The 26,222-nt window shown below is 32.7% G+C and overlaps 1 protein-coding gene across 1 annotated transcript; it reads right to left on the reverse strand.

Annotated features, from left to right (window-relative positions):
* Positions 1–646: 646 nt before the first annotated feature.
* On the reverse strand, positions 647–22,816 carry LOC108772628 (uncharacterized). The gene is made up of 8 exons (XM_018538199.1): positions 22,728–22,816; positions 8,332–8,455; positions 8,060–8,145; positions 4,256–4,348; positions 2,976–3,038; positions 2,279–2,356; positions 1,443–1,677; positions 647–792 (listed from the first exon to the last, which is right to left on the reverse strand). The coding sequence occupies exons 1-8, from the start codon at positions 22,800–22,802 to the stop codon at positions 647–649; spliced, it is 900 nt and encodes a 299-aa protein (XP_018393701.1). The 5' UTR covers positions 22,803–22,816.
* Positions 22,817–26,222: the final 3,406 nt, after the last annotated feature.

Here is a 26,222-nt window from a genome sequence, read left to right on the forward strand (position 1 = left end):
ATTTGTGGTTGTTTTCATCTGTTTATCGGAATCCCTATTTGATGAGCTGAGACTCAAAGTAGAAACTCTCCTTGAATTGAGAGGTAAAGAGGATGTTTATATTCAAAAGGAGGCAGATATAGTATTGATCAATTCGTAAAAGCTGATTTGGCTAATAAAGCTGATTTCTACGAACTTCTGTCTGTATCGAGAAATTGCAGGTAAGACATCAAATTTCGATCTATCGTTATATCAATGATTATATTAAACGATCGCAAATCAAATGAAATTTTCGAAGCTTCCTTACTGTAGTTCTATTTTGTTTTTAAACTTATTTTTTATATTTCCGTATTTATTAATAAATTTTTTGAACTTTGTTTTTTTTCTTAGACTAACTATGCATCGAGCAAAGGGATTTAGAAATCGTGTATTGTAGTCGGTGAACGTAATTACGTTCACCGACTACAATACACGATTTCTTAATCCACTTTATAATAACGTGGAGCAAGATAAATAAAGTTATAGCTGTAGTTTTTTAATAAAAAACATCCATCGATATATTTACATAATAACACAGGAACTTCACGGAGATCATACAGCAATCACATACATAGATTTAGACTATTAACAATTGCATGTGATTGTGCTTCGGGTACATCCATACTTTTCATGAGCAATGATTGTGTTCCTCGTCGCTCGACGGTAAGGATTGATTAACCACGATCGTTATAGCATCATTAGGTTGCAGCCAAGTCCTCGTATTATACTCAGTTTTCGGTGAATGTTTTATTGGAATCTCTGCTACTGGCGTTTCTGAAAATTTATGAATAAATATATCTTAAAAGCCCTTTCCTATCTATTAAATTATTTATACTGCAAAGTTTAATAAACAAAAATACAAATTTTAATAAATACTTTAACTGTGTTCATTTAATTTTCTTGAAAAGATAATTGTCATAAAAATATTCACGAGATATTTTATAATATAATGTTGACACACTTTTATCATTATTTAAAATTAATTAGGGCACATAAACCTTCAGAGAATATGGAATAATTAATTTTTGTTTTCCTGATAGTGAAACATATATTTGAGATATAGGTATGACAGCTTTGGAAGCTTGATATTTTTTGTGGAATATTTCATATATTGTACTTTTAATTTTTTTACACTCGAGTTGAGACGAATTCGCTCCAGTACCAATTTTCAGTTACAAGCGAGAAGAGAGAGCTTTGTGACAAGTGAAAATTGATACGCAAGTTTTAGCAGGTTGATTTATGAAAACGGCACGTGCCGCGAAGTATGATATAGGTACGTATACAAGCGCGATGTTTCATCAGTGATAGCAAAGATGCAACGTTTCTTCTCTCTTCTCATGTTTCTAGATTTGTAACTCTATTTTTAGTTCCTTCCGAAACGAGATATGCATGTACAATATGTACATACATACATACACACTCACCTGGCCTCTCTATCTGACTCGGCGATGACGATGTATTATCTGGAAACTGGACGTGCTTCCTCGATACTCGACTCCCGGTAGGACTTTTCTCCGATAACAGAAGATTGTGACTCGCTGTGGGGCTTTGAGTCGGTGTTGCTTTTGTTTCATTATTAGTTATGCCTCTTCGTGAACTTAGACAGGACGTAGTGGCGGTTGTAGTCGTTGGCTGAGTTACGTATCTCACTACTGGAACCTTTAATGAATATTATGTGAGATGTAAATGTATTATATACATGGTGGAAGAGTTATTTCATAACGTGGATTTAGCAAAACAACAATAGAGATTACTCGTTGAAAAGCTTAAAAATTACAGTCAGTAGGTATATGTTTGTGTTTTTTGTTATTATAGAATTGCCAAGATTATAGGAAAATTTTGTTTATATAGGGATAATTTTAATTTATATGAGAAAAGAATCTAATGCGACACATCTATTCGACGTAAAAGGAATATTACAGATATAACGGAATCTGACAGACGATTCCCTTGGGATATTGATCACGTAACAGTTGCTATAGCAATGTTCATATTTTTTTCATAGATTTCGGCTATCTTCTTATTTCATTTTTTATACCATCCGCTATTATGTAGGAGATAGATACAAACTTTTGTATAATTAATTCGAGATTCGTTCTACAAATAGATCTGTTGTTTGCGAACTATCTCAACACATGACTTCTGTAGTTACATCTTAATTAGGTAAAATGTTTGCAAACAACGAGACAGCTGAATAATTTTACTCAACTTTCCTTTCGTTCTATTGCTCTCTTCTTTACATAACTTTCGGAATACTGACCCTGTAATCGTGTGCAGCGGTGCCGCGACCAGAGGAATATTCTTGATATTGCGAGATGACACATAGCAACGCGTATATCTGTAATAATATCTTACTTAGTTACGTAGAGAGAGATTGCATACAATTCTATAAATGTATAAATTTTGCCAACGATGATATTTGGTTTATATACACTGACAGCAAAATAATATTTCAATAGCATTATTTTAATTAAAAATAATCTTGTTGATTTAATAACAATATTAATAAGACAAATAACATTTTATATTAATATGAAAGCATAAGTATTTGTTTGTGGTGTTATTAAATTAATAAAATTATTTTCAATTAAAATAATGCTGTTATTATAGCTTCTTTTTTCAGAGTTGGTTTAATATTCAACTTTGTTTTTACTTATTATTTCATATTTATACTTTATGCATTAAAGTTATAATTAAATGATTTCTCACAAAACCAAATAAATCCAGTTTAAAAACATCTGTATTATGCCGCCAAATTGTTTTCTGTCACATCACGTCGTGAACAATTTTGTTTCTGCAAAAATTAAACAGAAAACAGAAAATATAAGACTTTAACATTTGCAAAAACAAATAGTTTGTAAAATATTTTAAATATAAAAAGTGAAAACATTTATTGTTTTATATTTAAAATAATATTTCCTTCTTTATTTAAAAAAAAATTAGTTAAATGTACTCACATTTAAACAAAGTAGAAAGAAATTTAGCGTGTAGAGCATAAGTTTCGTTGGATTAAAGTCAGGCTGTAACAGATCAATTTTACAGATATTACATACATGAGCTTATTTCATGTAAATAAATGTAAATGTTAAAAAGGATTCATAAGATTTTTAGAAATAATTGAAAAGATATTTATGTACATCTGTCTTCGATTAAATATGCTTTCCATGATTTATTTTAAAAGGCTGCCGAGTTTAATTTTAACATTTTTCTTGTAAAGAACAGCGATATAATAGTTGAAAGCCTTTCAAACAGCTTCATTTATAAATTCCAAACGTTTAAAAATGAAAGAGTAATAAAAAAATAAAACGAGATATGATAAAGATAAAAGAAAAAATATATTTTTTCAAAGTAAAATATTATATTTTATGTATTACAAAAAATTTTGTTAAAAACTTTATGCTACGACGGAATTAAAAAAGAAATTTATCGTGATTAAAACTCTATAAAATATGACGTTCGATTAATTATAAATTCAATATGGGGTGCAGTCTGAATATATAAAACAGATATTGATTTTCAAAAAATTATATGCTCGAGAGTGTGGGCGTAAATGAAGAAAGTTTTTTCCTGTATTCTTGTTTTCAAACTTCTCACCTCTTTTCTATCAAACTTTCAAATTAATTTTTACTTTCATTGAGCTTTTATTGATCCGGTATATAAGAAAGATTAATTTGCGATTAAACGATATATATATCGTAGAATGTAATAGAGTTAATTTCGTATCAATTATCGGCAATAATCGGATCACTATATCAAATATTTGAGACAGTTCATGAGGAACGCACATTTGTTTCCTTTTATGTTTCTTAAATATAATTTCGAAAAATTAATTATTAAAATTAATTATTATTATATACTAATAAATGGGGGAGAAAATGATATTCTCTCAGAAGGATAATGAGACAAAAAATCTTCTCGATGTATTTTATTTTATTGTAACTTTATGCGATATAAAAACAAAACAATATTAAGATTTGATCAATAATTTTTGTTTTCCTATTTAGAATTAAATATAAGATTGACTTAATTAATGTCTCGAGCTAAGAATCTTTATTTGTTATTGTAATGCACGATGTCATAGTATTTGGCACGAAATCGATGTGCAAAAATCATTTTATTCTAAATAAGATCCATTTATAAAATATTATTCTGTTGATAATAAATATGATTGTCCCTATCAAACTCTATAACAGTATTAGATTCGGAATCTTTTCTATGCGTGATAATCTGAACTCACTGTGACGATGAACATATATAAGGAATGTGCTATATCGGTGATGCAACACGTCATGACTGTGATGATCCATGGTATCAGCAACATCTTGTGATCCTGAAAATAGTTATTTATGTCGGAATAAGTAGTAGTTTATAAAAAGAACTTATGTACATATATATACAGAGAAGTGAATTTTTTATTAATAATTTAATATAAAGTTGTACATGGAAATGTAATATTGTATTAACGTGAAATTTTTTCCCGAATATTCTATGCTACACACATTGCCGCGTACTACACTAAATCTCTGGAGCTTTAATTACGTTTTCCTGATATAAATATTTTGTAAAATAAAGTAAATAAAACAAGTATACTAATGATGATTCTGTAATATAAAACGCAGCATGGAGTAATAACGTGTCAAGTATATTTATTTCCGTCGAATTAAACACTCTTTGTAACGCTCGAAAAATACTCTCATCGCATTATCGGTGTTTCTCTCGTTATTAATATTCATGAATGTGTACATCACGTTTCTTTCGCGCGCAAATCTTGCAGCTTGTTTTGTTAATAATATTCGCATCATAGTATGAAGCAAGTATTCAGAATAATTAAGATTCATGACGTGTTCTCGTTCCGGCTTTTTTTTTTACTGATTCGTCCACGTGGGTTTACAATTTTCATCGCTTATAATAATATCGTGCACGCAAAGCGGATTATCTACATAGTACATTATATTGACCGGCTTACAAATATCTACATATTCGTTATTTTATAGAAAAGTACCAAGATTATAATATTAAAAATAAATTAAGGTCTTTATCAATTAAAGCAATACTACACATCATAATAAGTAAAAGTTATAAATAGATCTTTTTTTTCAAATTTAAACATTCATCTAATTATTTTATTCAAAAAGTTGTTAGAAGTATAAAAATAAACCAGAAGTTAATTAGAAAAAGTGTTTCTATATTATTTATCTGATTTTGATATTGAAGAGAATATATATCAAACTTATGGTAAGAGAAAGAAGAAACCAGAAACTATTCAGGAAAGACGGGCTTTTCGTGAAAAACCTAAGTTAATAAACTTATTATTACATAAACACAGTGTGTATAAATTGTTTACTCAAATATCTATTTTATGTTACGTGTTCTAATGGTACGTATCTCTCGGGAATAACGCGTGTGCGTCATACCTGTAGCTTTTATATGATCCGGGAACAGCGATAATACTGTTTTATCACGTGCCAAGTGGGAGCGAAAGTATTTTCTACAGCATTCTCACAGATAGTTGAGTTTAGTTGCAATATGATAGATATAAAAAATACCACTAGAATCTCTACATTTTATAGAGATATAAACGAACAGTTTTCATATTATATAATGCAAAATAATGCAGATGCAAATTTAGCTATTCGGTCAAATGTGATCAGAAATTTTTACAAGGATAATCACAGGATTGTAAAATAATAGAACGATAATTTAATAATAAATATTAGGTAATTTCCTATCTAATAAAATAACCACTAATGCAACGAATTAATTCAACTAATTTAAATAGAAACTAGAACAATCGAAATTGTCGTGTTGAGCTCAACAGATATAATATATGATTTTACAAAGCATGCACACGCACACGTACACACACACGCATACTCAGTCATCCATGTCGGCGTCGCGTTAAGCCAAAAAGAACGGAAATACGAAGACTGATTTCGGCACCCTTGATCATTGCGGTTAGATCGCACGCTAGCGGCGCTCTTTCATCTAGTCCGCCACAACTGCAAACAATTGCCGATACGCGGCTTCCTTGATCTCGCGGTTCCTCTTTTGGTTCCGCGACTCTTAGAATTTTCAACTCGCCAAATCGAGGTTCAAATTCGGGTTTTTTCGGAAACCCGAGTCTTCCCGATATTACGAGGGATCGGTACATTCTTTCCGAAGTCGACCACGGTACTGTGAACGTCGAGCGAATTCGAGAACGATTTTGAGTATTAGTGTACGGTGCGTGTGTAAAGTGCGTGGCTCAAGGCAATCACCTGAGGCGGTGCTACTAGGTAGCTCAAGGTATTGTCCCAGGCGTAGTCACGGATATCTACATGCGAAAACGGAATCACGTTCCGATGCAGTGATCCGATACGCGCATCATCTGAACGTGCGTGAGTTTAGACGCTTAACGCGCCTACGTTGACTGTTTTACAATAAACTTTATTAACTTGATTCTGTGTGACACTTCTTTAGTAGTTGAATATCCTTACACGAAACTACGGTGCGAAACAGTAATTGTTTTGTGCTGATCTAGCGAGAACATTTTGGTGCCTCCTGTGAGGTATTCCTCACACACACGCAAGTGTAATTGTGCCATACGGACCATAGACCGCCTGCTTCACGTTCATAACGGATTAATAACATCGGTGCGGCTGGTTGAGTGTAAGTCGTTCGATTCAATTTATCTTATTAAATTATGGCTGAGAGACTTAAACTTCTCGTGCAAAAACGCACCTCTTTAAAGGCGCAAATCACGGCTCTGACGAATTTCCTCGACAAAGGCCGATACGATAATAATGCGTTAAAATTGCGTGTGGCGCGGCTAACGGAATTATATCATGCATACGAGGACTATCATGACGAAATCGCGATTCTGGATTCTAACGACAGTCATCAAGCGGAATTCACAAGCATATACGAACGATTTTATTCAATCGCGAGTAGAGTCGAGAGCATTGTCAATCCGGCGGATACGTCGGGCGCCGGTGGTAGTATGACGAGTGAAACAACTTGCGTCGGTAACGCGGTAACCGTAGTTGCGAGCAAAAAACGGAAAGTAAAATTACCGGAAGCGCCGCTGCCTACTTTCGATGGCAAATTTGAGGGTTGGCTCTCATTCAAAAATGCGTTTTCTAACATGATCGGTGACCAACCAGATTTATCAGATATCGACAAATTGCATTACTTAAAGTCGGCGTTGACAGGTGAAGCCGCGAACAAGATAAGAATTTTTTCCGTCGATGGAATAAGTTATTCTAGCGCTTGGGCATTATTGGAGCGGTCGTACGAGGTGAAGCGCGTCTTGATTTCGAGACATCTCTCATTATTAGTAAATTTACCCGCGCTGGAAAAAGAGAATACCAGCGGTTTGACAAAGCTCGCCGATGATGCGCAACAGCACATTGCGTCGTTGAAGACGCTAGGCGTTACGGTCGGTTCCGAGATGATAGTTCATTTAATAGAAAGCAAATTGCCAAGATACGCTATGGACAAGTGGGAGGCGGCATTAGATAGAGACGAGTTTCCGAAACCCGATCAAATTTACGAGTTCATTTATAAAAGGGCGGTTTGCGCGTCACGATGCGAAAAGACGAAGATTTCGGAGTCGGATAAGGAAAAAGGCGGGCCCCCGGCAAAAAAGACGCGAAATAATTCGTCGAATCGGGCGTTTTTGGCGAAAACATCAAATGCTTGCGTTATATGTAAAGCCAGACGACACCCGCTGTATCTTTGCGACAAATTCAAACAACTGTCAGTGCGGGAGCGTATCGAGGCAGTGAAAAACGCGAGACTTTGTTACAATTGTCTGCGATCGCATCGCGGAACTCCATGCAAATTTTCAAACTGCACCGTATGCCAAAAACGACACAATACGCTTTTGCATTCTGAAGAACGCATGACTAAGTCCGAGACATCACATCTCGATACCGCTCAAACTAAATGACAGCCTATGTCGTCCGACGGAGAAGACTACTGCTACTCTGCAAAATTGACTTGTATTTTTTTAATAAATTACAAATGATGCATTGATTGTTGCTCCGAAATTTCGCCCTACCTTGTATAAGCCGTACAAAAGAAGAAGGCTGCACAGCACGCCGCAGCAGGAGCAGATAAGCATCATTCCGTTGAATTGAACCGTCGCTGAAGCAATGTAAGCAATACAATATCGTTTAAGCAAAGCCGACTACTTAAATGTAGACAATTCCATGCGCGGGAATCGAGAACTTTCGTTGTAATTGAAACTACAGAATATTGTGTGGAGCGAAAAGAATTAGATATCGTTAACTCGCTATAATACCAACTACTTGCTATCTTTTATCTACTTACTCGGCGATATCGTCCCTGATTCCAGAAAGCTGGCCGATTCCGGTAGGGAAACAATTCCTTTTAGATACTGACTCTCCTCCCAAAGAAGCATTCCGGTAGTCGATGCTAACAACGTGAAGTATATCTAGAATTTGGGATATTGTTATTAATGTAATATTTATAAAATACAGTACATTAACGTAATAAAGATCGATCGAGGCATTTCGAGGCAACATTAAAATCTTGGTAGTGCTAAAATTATTTGCAGAATTTTATGATAGCTATCGGAGAATGTCTAAGGCTACGTTTCAGTTGATATTTATTTCTTAGATCTTGTTTATGATGTAAAAAGAAAAATGTAACATTCTCATGAATGTGCAGTAGGAGAGTGAATTTGGGGCCAAATTTTATTGGCTGTTCCATTATATTAACGCTATTATACGCAGGAAAGTGCATTTGAGCTCAAATTTGATTGGTTATTTCCTGTATTGTTATATATGATATATGCAATTACATCTTTCTGTTTACATCATGCTTGGAATCACTTTATCTTTATATGCTTATAAAATATGTTAAATAAGGAAAAATGCTCGCAAGCGTTGTAAGCGTCAAATGAAATGCGCTCTAAATGTGTGTGTATTCATATAAGTCAATTTACTTCAATAAAATAGTTAATTAAGATTAACTTATTAACGTTATTAATAAGTACCGTAGATTTTTTTATTTTGACTTTTTAGATTCGAATAAAGTTTTAAAAACCGAGCGTGCTATTTATAGAGGTTTATATCTTTATAAAAATAAAAAGGGATCCAAATGGGGTCGGCGGCCCACAAAGGGTAAAACTGGTCGAATAATGCATAATAATCCGACATATCCTCGTATAAGCGTTATGCTATTAACTACGTTAACATTATAACATTCGCGATTTAATCTGTCCCCATTGTGTCGCACATTTAATTGAGCAAATCTATACCAGTCCCGTTGTTCTTCAACCTATGCATCGATATTTTAGATATTGATTTCACGAGGACGGGAAAAGAAAAGAGACAACAGGCAGATAACGCCAGCTCGATATTCAGAGAATAATTCGATTTCGCGTCAGTAAGCTCGCTAGCAATCCTGCTGGCAATTTGTGGGGCGGAGTATCATATGTATGCTCGTCGCAATAATTCGAGTTAGTTTAATTCGGATAGCATCGGCAGGGGAGATCTCGATGGTATCCAATTCTATGCGGGCGTCTCGTGGTCGGCACCGCGATAATTCACCGATATTAAACCAACATTCCTCTTTTCACCATCCCAATATTCGTTTTTTCTCTTACCGCATACTCGAGATAATTGCGCGCCACAAGTGTTCGCAGCACGTAATTTCTAGTATTTCATTTATAAAGAGGAAATACGCGGATTGCATCGCTTATGGAAGACAAAATTAAGATTTCCAAAATTACAGTTTTGCAATTCACTCTTTCAGAGCCACTCGATTTTACGTAATTATTTAAATTCAGACGTTTCTCTTGTCAGAATTATGTTTCATTTACCGATATTGTAATAGTGCGAGAAATAAAATCAAATCAGTTGGGCGCGAATATAATATCGCGTTGAAATTATTGGGTTAATACAGGATGGCCTTATACGATTTGATACATCGAAATATGATCACATTAGAGAACGAGCCGCGAATTCGAAATGTCGAGAAATGTTAAATCATATCAAATTTGAGTTTAAACTATCGCACGTGAGAAGCCTTGATGCTGAGTTTGTGATTTGATTCACTGTAGCTTCCTCTAATTTGTACAAAATCGGAAAAAAAATTCTTACGAACTCACTTGTGAACACTTTAACAACAAATTTATACTATCACAGAAATTAGACTGTATATTATTTATTTTTTAGATTTAAATTCATCTATCAGAATTCTCAATAAAAAAATCAATTGCGTCGATCCGATATTTGTTCTTAAATAACTAATCTTACTAAACATGAAAAAAGTGCTGCTCTTCTATGGAATATATTCTTAACAATCAAATACTTTGTTAATTTTGTACAAGGCAATTTTTTTATTTTTTGCTATAATCAGGAATCAATACAAGAAATTTAAACATTCACTTATTTTTATTATTTTATTGACAATTTAGTGACTTATTAAGTATATATATGTTCTTTTTTTCTATTAAGCTGATTTTTCATCCTAAAATTCAAAACACCTTTAAAACTGATGTGATACGGTAATTTGGTTTATTGTTCTTTGTGATAAAAAATCTATAAGAAATATCTATTCTGGTTAAAGTTACTTGATAATTTTTTGTGGTCCTGTGTAATCAATACGGTATTTTACTTTCAGGTATCATACTCTTAATATAATATTTAAAATGTACAAAAAATTGCTAATTGTTGGAATTTCACTTTTAAATTACATTCAATGAAATTCAAACAGACAGGAATTGTTCTTGAAAGTAATGGTATTTATTATTTTTGTACTTTAGAGAGAGAAGCATCGTGCCAGATTTGCAAAATTAGTTTAGTTTTCCATTTTTAGTTTCTCAACCTTTAACTGGTGTCGTGAGTCCATTTTCTTCATGACGTCATTTCAGAATTGATATAAAAATATATAGAACTGTTTTTTTTGATAAGGAAATATAAGAAAAGAGTATTACTGTAATAATTTTTCTTTATATTAATAGAATATCATGCTAACTTCATAGATCCATCCAAGCTAATTCTCAAGTTTTTACGAGTCTGAATTTCTCCGAAGTAAAGAAAAAAAATTCAGAAGACCTCAGAGAATAAGTTTTCTCGTTGGGCACTTTATACTTAGCGAACGAATACCGAGCAAACAGTAAATGAGCGAACGCGAATGTTCGGACATTTCTCATTTGTGTTCGGAAGTCGTTTATTTCCTTTCTTGATGTTTCATCGAGTCACCGCAGGTATTCGGTCAGATTCAGTTGGCCGTCTCCGAGATCACCAGGGAGCCATTAATTAATTAAAAGGATCAGATTTAGTGTTCGTGTTGTGCATATAGCAATTGAACTTGTGCGACATTTGTGCAATAATGAATATCAACGACAAACTATCGCGTTTGTAGGTATATATCCGGCTGAAGGCGAACAGAGCGTAAACAAAGTTCTCCGGCTCTCCTCGCGCGAAATTTCTGGGAACCGATATACTTTGATACGTCACGCGAGCGGGGTGCAAAGCGGGGGAGCGCGCGCGTCCCACAGTTCCGTTCGGCGTCGCATCGCGCTTGGATCACGGTCGATAGTGATCGCTTCGCCGCGTTTTTCTCTATTCCGTTATTTATTCGTTCGCGCGCGGCGAGTTTTGCACTTTCGAGCGTCGAGGTCGTGACGGATCTCGTGACGGTTGATCCATCACGGTATATCCGCGATCGACACGTCGTTTGATACGCTCGGCCGACCGCGAATCGGGTTCGAACGAATCGCCATTGTTTCGCTCCCTCGACATGCACGCGCGTGTCCTCTCGGAGCGTTGAAATTCGCTGATAGACGACGTCAGTCTCGGTGCTTTAATCGGTACAGGCGAGCGCAATTAGTAAGTGTCGGTTGAGATTCGTTGGCTGATGGGGACGACCTGTCGCGGCGCGCGAAGTAGACGCGGAATTTGTGTGCTCCACGCGGACGTTTTACATCGTCCCGGATTAAGTATCGATGGAAATCGAGAATAATCACCGAGGGATTGCCGAGGGATCATCGAGAAGGATTACAGGAACGAGGTTTTTTTGCTGTTCTTTTTAACTTGAGTAACGGTAAGTGCTCCGCTATGTTCGTCATAACCGTCACGTTTTGAAATTTTCATTGGCCAATCAGCCGCGGAAGTGTAATGGAAGTGTTGCGCGCGAGGATCGGTAATGGCGGTAATTTCGCTAGTTTTATTTAGCATTTAAGCACACGGTGGCGAGGAAAGGGTCGTTACAATCGAAGCAGTAAGCCGTAAACTGTAAGAAATTGATCAATTAAGGACCGCCTACAATGGGAGGGTAATATGATATAATAAGTTGTAAGAAATTGGCTAATCACAGCCGAATGTGAGGAGAACAATTAATTATGATTGATAAATTTTTTACAGCTTACTTTTTACTATATCTAGTATTTTATTTTCATCGTACGGACCATTGACGATTTTTCTCCTCATATTCGACCGTGATTGATCAATTTCTTACGGCTTATTATCTCTGCGTTTTACACGGCTCTTGAAAACGTATATTCAGATTAAAAACGAAGTAAGGTCAAGAGACTTGTTAATCGTATTACGTTAGACTTTCTGCACTTAGGAAATAAGTAGATAATTAGACGTTGAGAGAAAGAAAGTAATATAGGAAGTACGAAAGACTCGGCTATACAAAAAACAAATTAAGACCTTATTTATACTTAATTCTCTACTTTTAATTATTTCATTTATTTAATTAATCTACTTAAAACGCTGTCTATCTTGATTGATAGGTATATTATTGCTATCGATACGCTACTGTGAGTTTTATGTACAAGATAGATCGTTTTCATTTAAGGTAACATAAAATTTTTAATACATTTTACACTTTAATTACAAAATATTTATGATCTAGCTTTTAATGAACGCACAAATAACTTAATTATTAACTTAAAAGGAAAGCATGAATAAATGTTAAAGTCATTTTTGAAATAATTAATGTAGTTGAAGTAATATATATGTATAGATCGATATTTCCTGTAATATTTATCAATAAAATATATAATACAAAACCGCTTAAAAATTGGAATTGCTTATCAGACGTTTTCTGTTACAGTGTTGACCACCATCTAATGCGTTCCAAAATTTTATTTTGAGTAATGCTCAATTTCTTCACTTCCAGGTGAATTGCAGATTACTTTATCCAGGATAATCTCCTAGAATAGAATGGAGATATCTTCTGAATAAAGTTATCTAAAGGCGAAGAAATTGGATATAAGAGAGTTAACTTATGAGTCAATATTCATAGTCTGTTCTTATTTCAAAATCGTTTTAAATAATATGTTTCAAAATGTTATGAATAGATCACAGAGTCATATTTAATAGAGAAGACAGACCTGTATTAAATAGGTCTTGAAATAAGAATTAATTATTAAGTAAGAGCTCATGAATTATTAAGTCTTTTACTTTACAAGGGATCTGTCATAACTTCGGAAACCGAATCGATTTTCTTTGAAATATATTGTTATACACAAAATCTAAAGACATGTATTTCAGAATATATTGGACCAATGTAAGATTTAAGGCGTGAAACAATCGGAAAACGATCGGTACCCAATGTTAATTATGGTAATTTTAATTGAGGGTATAAAAGTATTCCCGGTGATAGTTTACATAAAAAAAGTGAAGTGATTCCTCTTCCGGATTAAAAATCTGAAAAGCGGCAAGATGGAGAAAATATTTCTTTTCCTAGAATATAATAATGAATTTATAAAAGATTCACGAAAATAATTAGGTCTCGGAATAGCAATTATGGAACAAAGGCTATCCGATGCATTTAATTTTCTCTACTCTGAAAGGGCTTTAAACCTTACCAACAAATGATCGTGCAACTTTTACGTATCTTAATGTTTCACAGGTATCATTAATTTCCAAGATCCTGTTTAATTACGTAAACCTGTTGGATAACAGTTTAATGAAGTTTACTCTGCGTTTTCGCACGCTTATCCTATTTAATTCTACATTCTCCATACATAGGTATATAATCTTGAGGCGGAAAGAACTCTTACAATTGTACATTTTAAACCGTGATCACTGCATATATATATATATATTACTGCAAAGCACTATCAATATTTCTGCGCAAGAGTATCGTTGATTTTCAAAATTTGTTTTGCACGCCGGAAATTAAAATCCACAATTATAGCTTTTTCACCGAGCGCTTTTTTCGCGAAATTTCTACATTCGAAAAGCACACGTTTTCTATAGATACGAGGCAAATTTTTGCGGATCGATATTCGTGCCACACGAATGGAACGTATTCACTCACCGGTCGATGCGTCGACTGCTTCTATCTCGCGTATGCTGCATCCTGTTCGCTTCGTGCGCTCCCGATTAATCCTTCCCTTCCAATGATCCTCTCATCAGCACACGCTTAATTAAGCATTCGACATAATACGTGCACGCACAAACGCACACCGAGGTTCCGCCTGTTATTTCGCGCGGCATCGCTGAAGTTTCACTTTTCCGTGCGCTATCACACATTTTGTCTTATTCATGCGATCACAAATTCACACGTTAAATCGCATTACCGACGATCGTCCGCAAATTTCGTTCGTTATTGCATTCCGATCTATTATAGTAATTTCGCTGAGTTCTCCGATACTGTGAGAAATCTTAGATTTCCTTTTTTTAAAATTTATAGAATGCTATCGATACGTAACTTTTATGTACAAATGAACGACGTCATTGAATGCTATGCTATGCCTTTAACGGTCGTCCAAGGAACACATAAAAGTCAACAAAAAATTAAAACGACTTTCTTTTTTTGATATTTAATGTCAATTAACAGTCAAATTTTGTAACTAAAAAATCATCAATTTGACTTTCATGATGTCAAAATAAAGTAGTTTTGACTTTCCCTTAATTTAGTGTGTTCCTTGGATAGTGTAGTGCAATCTATCATGCTAAAAGCTAGAACAACAAGCGAAGACAAGCTTTTAAAAATTCAGTCCATTATACATACATCAGTTTAGACTTTCTGGACTGCGTTCCAAAACTTTACTTTGACAAAGGACCTGTCCAGAACACCGATTCGATTCTTCTTGAACATATTGTTAAACACAAAAATTTAAAAGACCATGTATTTTTTTTATATTTGTTCAATTTAAAATTTAAATAGCGAAACAACCTCTTAAAGCTAGTGTCTATGTTTGTTTCTAATTAATTACCAACGAAACAATTAATGAGACAATTGAAAAATATTTGAGACTTAAACTTGTTTTAAATGTTTAAAAGCTTTTAATCTTTGTGATTTTTTAAATACCTTCTAATTATATATACTTTTTATATACTCTTACTTTATAACAATATATTTAGATTTTTAAAATCTAATATTTTGAAAATATCCCCATCTTTATTACATTTTAAAAGATTATTTACATTTTTTTATATATTGATATTTAATTTGATATATTCATTAAATATATCAAATTAAATATCAATCGATATATAAAAATTGTTTCTTAAAGTGACCCTACCCGGTCAATAATATTGAACACTAATAATTTCAGTAATACTGACAGTATGCATCAATATTTTTAGTATTTTTACAATCTTACATGATCAATATTAATAGCGACAATATATTTTCGCTTCAGTTTTATGTTCAATATTGCACTTTGATGTGCTGCAACATGGATTCTAATAAAGCATACGGATGTTCGGAAATCAAAATTCAGATTACCATCAGTGTTCTACGTCAATCCATCAATATTAACCACACATGATCAATAACATTGTCAGTATTTGTTAGTACTACTGACGGATGCATCAATATTTTTAGTATTTTTATTGTCTTACACGATTAGTATTATTTGTTAATATTGACAGAATTATTGATCGTGTAGAGTCTCCTTTTGTGTTTAACATATTTTGAGGAGAACAGTTGTCTTTTGTGAGTAAAATGGTAACTTACGAACTGAATGACTTATGAAATTTATAATCATTTTTTTTATTTTAAGACCTGTCCAATGCGAGGCTTTGTCTTTTTCTCTTCTAATAATGAATACGACTCTGATCTGTTTAACATCTTAAGACATTACCTAAAACGATCTTAAAGTAAGATCTAACAGACTATAAATATCAGCTCAGAGTTAACTGTCTTATTCAGAATAAAATTTGTGAACGTAACTGGTGGTATTATAATAAAAATCCGAAATGATAAGTGATTTTAAGTTTTACGCAGTTTTGTGTCATTATTTATTTTATTAGTAATTTATTATGAGGAGATATTAGATCTTATATATTTCGTTTCATTTCAAGATTGGATTTAACATCCAATTTGACAAAAATATCCCATATGATTATTCCCAGATTAATCTGTGACGCCAGGTTGCATATATGTGTTATCTCACGCAACCACAATTCTATCGTTGTCATTATTGTCGTGAAATATATGATGGAAGCATGGGAATCCGAAAAACACGCTCTAGTTACTTAACTCCATTAATTTTATTCGTCCTTAGATGAATAATTATCCCGCTAATTATAGCGATCTCGTTGTATACTCAGTACACCGACATCGATTCTTCACCACACATGCTTAGATTGGTATCTCATCATGTCGCGACTACCTGCTTTAATTGGCTGATATGAAAAGGACAAGTATAGCTTTAAGTTCTATTATATTTCAAATCTGAAATTTAATACTTTTCTCTCTTAGATCGTTGGAACGTTCGCAGATTTGTTTCTTGTTGAAAATTATTATTATACAATTCGATCTCTACTGTAACGTGGTTATGTTTATTGATCACGTTTTTGTTAGGGAGCAGGAAACCGAAATTTGACAACTAGTCATGAGATGACGTGAAGGAATATTGAACTTTTCATCTAATTTTTACGCGAGGCCAAATTGGCGTTACCACGATTTAGGGTTTAATAAAAGTTTGGCACGCATCGTTTGATAGATCTATAAAACGAAATACGCGTGACCACCGTAAATACGAGTCTGGAATGAGGGTTGTGGCGTAATATGCTTGGACAGCAATTCGTGGATATCAAAGACCATGGCGAGGCGGAAGGGATCGTAGCTTTGAGACGTGTGTTTTTGCTTTCTTTTTTCCACTTTCATCGGTCTTCGTATGGTTTTAGTGTCCCTGGCGCCTTCGAGCTCTTTTAATGGCGCGCAGAATGATAACAAAAAGAGACACTTGAGATTCAAGGGTCTCTATTTACGTTCGACCAAGAAAATTCAATTTAGGTACTCGACAGATGATTAATACGGTCGAATTGCGTATTAAAATAATATTATTGGACAAGAAGCACTTGGAACCAACTGCGATTAATTTTCTCAAATTGTCTACAATAAATATTTATATAAAGATCACATATATATTGCGATGTGTATACAAACGATCGGTTATAAATAATGGAAGATTTAATTTAAACCTTTAAATCTTTTAAATTGGAAAAGACGAGTAAAAAATGGAGTAACAAAAAGGAGACAAAAGAAAATGATTGTGTCGACTTCTTGTCTCAATTTCAATTAAACATCTTTATTGAAGAAGTCTTATAATTAGTCTAATTTGAAGGTTTATTGTCATGTGTTCAAGATTTGATATGCAGGATAAATTCCAAAAGCACACAAAAAACGCGAAGATAAAGACGCGCGCTTTTACTTCTCCCAGTTAAATTAGCATAAAATAATATTTTAGGTAAGTGCGGCTGAGCAGGTTCAGTCGATTATTTAATAGAATTTTCCCGGTAGCTTATTTTTTATCCGCCTTTAATTTTTTACCTATTTTTTTATTTTATTGCGTAAATTAATATACATACGTCAAGAGATTATGTATCTTTGCGATACGGAAATCGATGCTTTCGCAAATATTGCTTTTAATATTTATTCACAGTCTTCTTGGTGGCGGTTTATTATCCTTAACTTTTAGCTTTTACCGCGTAAATTAATATAGGTACCTACGTCATGGGAAATTATAACTCTACACAACGGACGTGACGTTGCTTTCGTGAATGACTTTTGACATGTTCGATTTTAACGTTTATTCATAGTTTTTCTGGTGGTTCACCACCTTTAACTTTTTTTTCTCTTTTTTTGGTTTTCATCGCATAAATGAATCTCAAAGCAAAAAGTTATATCTTTGCAGAACGGAAATTGACGCTTTCGTCTGCTTCTGCAAATGACTTTTTTGACATGTTCGATTTTAACGTTGATTCACAGTTTTCCTTGCGATTTATCGTCCTTAACGTTTATGTTTTTTTAATTTCCATCGCGTGAATGAATGTCAAAATAAAAGAAATTATATCTTCGCGGAACAAAAACTGACGTTTTCATCTGCCTCTGCAAATGACTTTTTCGACATGTTCGATTTTAACATCTATTCACAATGGCGTCATCGCCAACTCTCCTGCTGCTTACGATCGCGAAAATATTAAATCACATTCTGGCGTAACATTTTACGCGACGTGACGTAGTACAACGATATAATATGTCATCTGATTTTACATTTAATTCAGGGCGAACTGTGTGATACGCTTACTACGACTCGTCGCAATGTTAATTAATACTGTGCCGTGTAAGCAAGTTTCGTACTTCGGTCGTGTGCACCCTATCTGTGAGCAAACGTCCCTCGACAGGAAACGAATTCTGACTATAAACCCTCGGGAAATTTGTTTATCTAATAAATCACGATCACGACCTTCCTCCCCCGCATTCCGCCATTTAATCTTTTCAGCCTGAAAGTATTCTCGACGAAAAATTTTGCGTTGAGCTCATGTTCGCCAATATATCAAAAGTCGCAGAAGCACAGATGCGTGACATTTTCAACAGTAACGCGTTAATTAGACTAATGCGGAAAAACGACGACTAACTGTTAATTATTATAGATTCGGACGAACTTGATCATATTTAAACCTGAAATTTTACTCATATTTTTCTTACATATTACTTTGTACAAAAATTATATGTTTATTAACATTTATGTTATTATGGTGCAACTAATACTATTTTAATATAACAGAAAATAAACTTTAATGTTAAACAATTTTATTAAATATTATTTTAAGCTTTTGAAATAATAAAAATTGCATTAAACTTGAATTAATACTTCAGTAAAAATTCCCACAATAAATTACTAAACATCTTTGCAGATTGGCTCAAGACGGACCATCCAGGTCTACTAAATTTATTAATCGGTCACAAATTATTAATCAATCGCGTGACTTGACACATTCTCGCGGTTATAACGTACGTATATATTTTTATCGCAGTTGGACCATCAAAATAATTACTTAGAAATCTCATCACGCATGATGATTAATGTTAGACCGACAAAAAGTTTCGATATTCTACCAACTAGAGTTTGAGTGTCCTACATAATTATTTTAATAATTCGATAAAGTTATTTTCAGATCTGTATCTAACTAAATTTTTAGATATTTCAACAAAACTGTTCTTTCCGTGGAGAAAAACTTTTGGTTGAAAATAGACGAACATGACAAAAACTCATATAAATCAGAATTCTAGTTATCTTGACTAGAATTAGGATAAATTTAATTACAAACTTTTAATTTGTTTATTTTTAATCAGAATTTCAACTAATGCAATCAGACTCACTTTTTCCAATTTATTTAGGCGAAAAATCGAAGCATGTTTTTACATAAATTAATAATGTTAGAATGAAAAAAACTTACGTACATTATCGATTCAACTTTTTATGAGATAATCTTTTTTTTTCTTTCGAAAACGGAAATTGCAATAACGTTGCAATGTTTGAAAAGTGAAAAAGTTTTCGAGTATTGTAGCGATTCTCTTCACAATCGAAAGCTTTCAACGATATTGCAAAATAACGTTGCTTTTATTTTTTTCCCTTCGATTGTTCCATTAGTTTCTCACGGAAGACCGTCCGAAAAATCTGTTGCGCATAAAAGTGCGTTTAAAAAGAATATACACGCATATATACATATCTACATATACATGAAGTAGCGCTTCATAGATATTCATACATTTTGACTAGATTGATTCGTGCTGAAGAGAATGTGTTGATCAATAGCTATTACTTGATTTAATGGTGCAACTGGAGTACATGTCTTGCACGATGAAATGTTCCATATTATTATTAATAGACTGCTGATTGCATTAATAATGACATGTCCGATAGGACGCATTGTATTCACATCTAACATGGCAACTATAATTTAAATATTCTAAATTATCTGCTGCCTTGTACTGTCGCGTATTTCATCCTAAATATCTTAGAAATTGTTCTAAGATATTCCGTTTTAATAATAATTAGTCGTAAATGTTATTTTTCTTTATATAATATTTTATTTTATTACGTGAGAAATAATACGCGTAGAATATTTTTTTATTTATTTATCATATATTACGGGAAAAATAATTGTTGTCATTAGACTTTCATATATTTTAATTGTGTAGTTTTACATTTTAAATATTATGTTTTACACACATTAATTTACTGCCTTGCACAATTTGTTATTCCGTTTCAATACAAATTTGATTAATTTTCGTTGTACTTTGTTAATGGAAAAAATTAAGCATGTATCGGTTAACAAGTAAACAACAATTGCGGACCGATAAATAATTTTTCATAAATATAAAATGATTTCCTCTTTACTGTTGAAGCCTGGTCATTTAAATCAGGCTTCCCAAACTTATATATACAGGATTCTGACACACTTTTAAAAACGTTCGCAATTTATCTAGCTTTAGTAAATATGAAAAAGCGATGGAGAAGAGGAACAAATTAATGATTTATTTATGTATCTTTTTACTCCTCCTACTTTAATTTTTTATCGAATATAATGTTACAAATTTATTTCTCACATACATAATGAGGTATGTGTGAAGAATGTCCTTGTTGCTTCTGTTATAATGTACTTTAAAAAATATGAATATAGATTTAACATTATGCGATGTTTACATAATTTTTACCGTGTTGATATTGATAATATAAAAGAGTTTTAAATATTCACACCATTAATATTAACGTCAACACGGTGAGAATTATATAAACATTGCATGGTGTATTAAATTCACGTCTACATTTTTTTAGAGTGATAGCTTTGATGTTGATATTGAACACGAGTCATTTTCAATTGCAAGAAATTTGATATCTGCAGTTTATTTCGAAATTTAGTTTTGTGATTTCTATCATCGTATCGTTGGAAATCCAACTTTACACAAGTACGAAGTCGTAGAAAAGCGCGTGTGTGCAAGTTTGTTCAGTTATATAAAGTAGTAAAATGTAATTTAACATTTTATAATTGTTTATAGTCTATCAAAGATTAACTCGTGTAGTATTTTGACCTGTTTATGAGAGAGGAACATCTTGATTAAAAATTTTAAAATATATTTAATAAAAAAGATTTGAAAAACAACGTTGAGGAGGTATTTTTGAAACATATATGATTAGAACGCATTTTCTATTTTCATCTTTATTGATCTTTCATTTCTTTGCATGCTTGTGATGTCTTGGAAATATATCACAGACATATTTGTTTGGAAACTTGCGGGATTTCAAGCATTAGTTGACGTCAGGTTACTCATATAACTATAACTGCAGTGTAGGACTTATACGTATAATTCAGTTTCGTTGTACTTTATGAGTGCTTCTCGTTGATAAGCAGCAATTAGGTGTATGAAACAAGACATTTCTCTCATTTTATCGATTATAATTAGTAATGAGTTTACATACAACTTTCTTTTTTAATATATAACTTTACAAATATCTTTTAAGTATTAACGATAGTATATGTACTATTATATTTAGTTTAGTAGATGGTTTGCTATAGATGGTTTGATGTTGCGGTAATATTATGCATAAATTATACTTGCAAAATTTTTACCGAATTGTGTTACAAAACCGCATATCGTATTCACCATTGCAACGCGACATACATGTGCTTGTATAAAAAATATTGACGATAAAACAATATTAAAAAAAAAAAGAACGAGTGCTTTATTGTAATGACTTTCTATTTTTTTGTTTACTTATACGAAGAGAGAAAAAAATCTGATATTTTATATTACTAAAGTCTATTAATCATAACTGGAAAACGTACGATTTATTATTGATTCGTACTACTTGTTTCTGACGGTTCGAAAATAAGAGTGTAGGATTCAATCATTAAAGGTGTATACAAAGCTATTATCATTCTTATCGGACACAAATTATTGCGCGAAACAATGGCAGAAGTGATTATTGTTAAATATTAAAATATTGATGCTCTCATTGAGATATGAATGATCCGTATATGGATAAATGTATCTACTTTAAAAAGCGCTGTCAGTAATTTGCTAATTATTCTTTCACGAGCTTTATAAAAAGTAAAATTTTCAATTATCATACAATGAAGCAAGACATACACAAAAAACTATTAATTTTCTAAATTATTGAAAGAAAACCAATGTAAAATTTCATTTCGTATGTTTAAAATTGGTATAAAAGGTTAAAACTCTTTGATATTATTTTATATTAAAATAAATGTATATGAAGAATAGCTTACACGTGAAGATTTTCTAAAATATTCAGAACTTTAATATGCAATTTTTCTAAAATACTCAGAGAGAAAAAGGGAGCGTAAAGAGATTCATGTCATTCACTAAAGGTACGGAAAATAGAGCGCAGTAGAAAATTTAATTCTTATTCATTTTTGCTCATAATTCTCACCATAATTGTTTTTGCAAGCATTCAAGATAAATCACGGTATACTCACGGTGGTGTAAATGGCACAGGCGTAGCTGCCTCTCCGTACAGACTGCCAGCAGCAACAAGACTGCATGATAGCCATGCTGCGAGCACATGGATCTTCGCGCGAAATTTAGAAACGACGACTGTGTCCGATCCTTTCGTGGCGGTTCGGAACACGATAATTTTTATCCGGCGGAGTTCCAACGGGCGCAGTTTCTTACATCACGGTCGATCGTAAGTCGTAAACGGAAAGCGTCGTTACATCGCGGAATGCTTGAAGTAGAGACAAGTCAACGGAGATCACGCGAGAACAGCTCGGCGCCAACTGTCGGTGCGCGTTTCTCTCTTGTGAAATTCCCTCCTCTAGAGTTATCTCGCCGCAAAAAGCTCACCGGCGGTGACGCCTGCGCAATTGTCTATATCTTATTGCCTATATGTGTGCGTACTTGTGTGTATATATGTATGTGTGTCTATATTTTCTTATATATTATACATACATATACACATAGGGTATACTTTTGTAGCTGTGAATACGATCCGTCGACACGTATTGTATTACCAGAAGAAAAACGCAGAATTGAATCGGAGAAAGAAAGGTTTCTTACTCGAGATTTACAGAGATCTTTGTCTTTCTCTCCTGATTGGTTGTGGAAAAATTTATTTCCACAAGGTTTCTATCGGGTGTGCAAAATTTGTGTAATTTATCTTTATAATTTACTAATATTGCTGTTGAATTTCAGTTATTTTAACAGAACCCATGCATTGCTGTAAGCCACAATTGTTTCACTTGTCACGAAATGTAAATAAAAAAGGGATTTATTCTATGATTATTTTATAAAAAGCAGGATTACGCTTAATAACACAATCCGAATACACGTGCTAATATATTTTTAATCGTGCTCCATAAACATATTTTTTTTACTCGTTTTTTAAATACAACGATATTTTTTTTCATTATAAAGTTTATAACGGTTGCTAGTAATTCGATCTTTTACTTTGTCGAAGTAAAATAATTTCGTTGAAATGATTCACCGAGGTTACGAGGTCGAGAGATGAGCATTGACTTTATAGTGCGCGACTTGTTTGCCTGATTATTACCTATTTTACGGTCAATGTTTCACATTTTATTACTAGAAAGTTCTGTGACTCGTTACTTCTCTTGATTTGCAACCTTGCTTTTATGTTCTTATATTATTAAGCATTCTTTCGAAATGTCTCATTCATGCATAATACTTTTCCTCAAAGACAAAGGTATGCATTTTATTAAATGAATACACACGAGAACGCTATTGTTCCTACTGTTCTAGTTTTGAATTCACGATTGAACTCTCAAATTGCACATTTTAATTTGCATTGAGGATCCTAATTGAACCTCTCATTGGAAACTAATTAAAACTGGAAAAAGATATTTATCGAGGTTTATGGACGTTTATTAATAATTAAATCCTTTGATTATTATTTATAAATGAATTTTCATCAGCTTTAACATTTTTTGCTATATAAAGATTTATTTTTCACATATTTTGCAATACCCTATATGGATTTTTATCTCTGTACATAAGCATAAAGTAAACTTAATTTGACACAGACTAACGTATGAAAAAGCTTAATTAAAGTTTTATTCCTCTGTCTCCTCAATTATCGTTGATCCACTGCATGATTTATAGGGATTTTACTAAAATAGTTCTTATTGTTACGGCGCATTGGGGATATCAAACAATTATATATTTACTCTTTCAGACTATTGGCATACCATTCCTACAATAGATAGTCGTTTTATACGTTTATTATTATTTTAACACGATTCTATTATTATTATCTATCCGCGTAGATATTGCTACATACATATGAATATTACCGTCTACTTTTAATTAAAATGACCTTATATGTTATAAATAATTGCACAAATGAAAATTACAAAATTTACATGACACGAGATTGATACAAAGCCCAATATTATTTTAAATTATGCATACATTAATTACATGCTTTGCCAACGTGTATAATTCGTTTTATTTAATCTGTGATCGAAGAATTTATATAAGAAAAATTATAAATCGTATTATAGGACATGATGCACAAAACACAAGTCTTTGAAATATGAAATCAGAGAAAAACAAGATTTATCCATAAAATCTTAGGGATTTGTCTCAGGTTCTGCGTTGTCTCAAAGATGTAGATAGGATTACGAAGTTGACGAAGGATATAATAATTTTGCGGAGGCGGATTTCGATATTTGATGAAGAATCTAATGAATAAATAATTAGATGTAGATGCGTCGGTACATCACTTTTTCTTCCTCTCTTTTTCTCTCTCTTACTCTCCCTTCTTTTCCTTTACGTAGTTGTGTATATTTTTTGATAACCACAGAGGCTGTGGAATAAGGAATCGGGAGAAACTTCATGACGGTAATTTCTAACATAAAGCCTTACATATTGTACGAAAAGTACCACGGGAGGTAGGTAGGCGCGCTTGGTTGAACGGAATTAAAACTTGTATAATGAAGTTAGAATAGTGAACTATTTTGTTCCTATAGGTAGCAGTAAAAGTTGTGCTTTTTGACGTTCAATGCATTCTAGGATAGGAAATCGATACGTTACTTTATTTGCGAAAAGAGTGGATAAAATGGAGTTTAAACTCCGGAAAGAATTTCGGAAGGAAAGTGGAAAAAACGAAATACATATCACGCGGTTTTACTTCGCAAAATTGGAAACGTTTTGCGAAATTGTATTGATTATCCACGATTATCTTGTCCGTACATTTCTGAGTGAATCTTTATGAACGTTTTATCGATCTGCGTCCATATATATAGTTCATTTGATTCTGAATTATATCGGCACTAGAGTTGCAAGAGAGACGTGGTAGATGGAAATCCGCGTGAAACTGGAATTGACGTTTTTACACATCAAAGGCAACACTCATGCTTTGTCGCAATAATTTATAGACGTTTGAACGGAAAGTTGGGGAAATTATGGATAACAATGAGCAATTAGTTAATTACAATCTATATCGATTTTGTATATATATGCGTGCAAATATATTCAAGTGTAATCAAAGTACGCTATATATATTACGCTACTATAATAAAAAATTTCATTATTTTGAACTTGTGTCGGTATTAAAATTTGTAATAACTCTTTTTCAGACATTAACAATAATTTTGACGACAAAAAGTTAAATAAAAAAATGCAGAAATTAAAAATATAAAAATTCTAGTAAAGTTACAAATATTCTGGAATACCTATTCTTGAAAGCTTTTTCTGTGTCATTTCGTTAGTTTCTCTAGAAACATGTATCTAATTTTCTCTTCGAGAAAAAGAATATTTCGTTATCAGTTGAATCTTTTATATCTGAAAATATAATAATAATAATGCATTTTCTCTACTATATTATAATAATATATATATATTTTAATACATAGTATTTATATGTTATTCTAAATTTATATGCAGCTACCAAATTTGCATTCATATATATAGATACATATAATATTTTATTATCAATATTCTTCATATTTTAT

Source organism: Cyphomyrmex costatus, unplaced genomic scaffold (assembly GCF_001594065.2).
Source record: "Cyphomyrmex costatus isolate MS0001 unplaced genomic scaffold, Ccosl1.0 scaffold193, whole genome shotgun sequence".
In the NCBI taxonomy this organism is placed as follows: domain Eukaryota; kingdom Metazoa; phylum Arthropoda; class Insecta; order Hymenoptera; family Formicidae; genus Cyphomyrmex; species Cyphomyrmex costatus.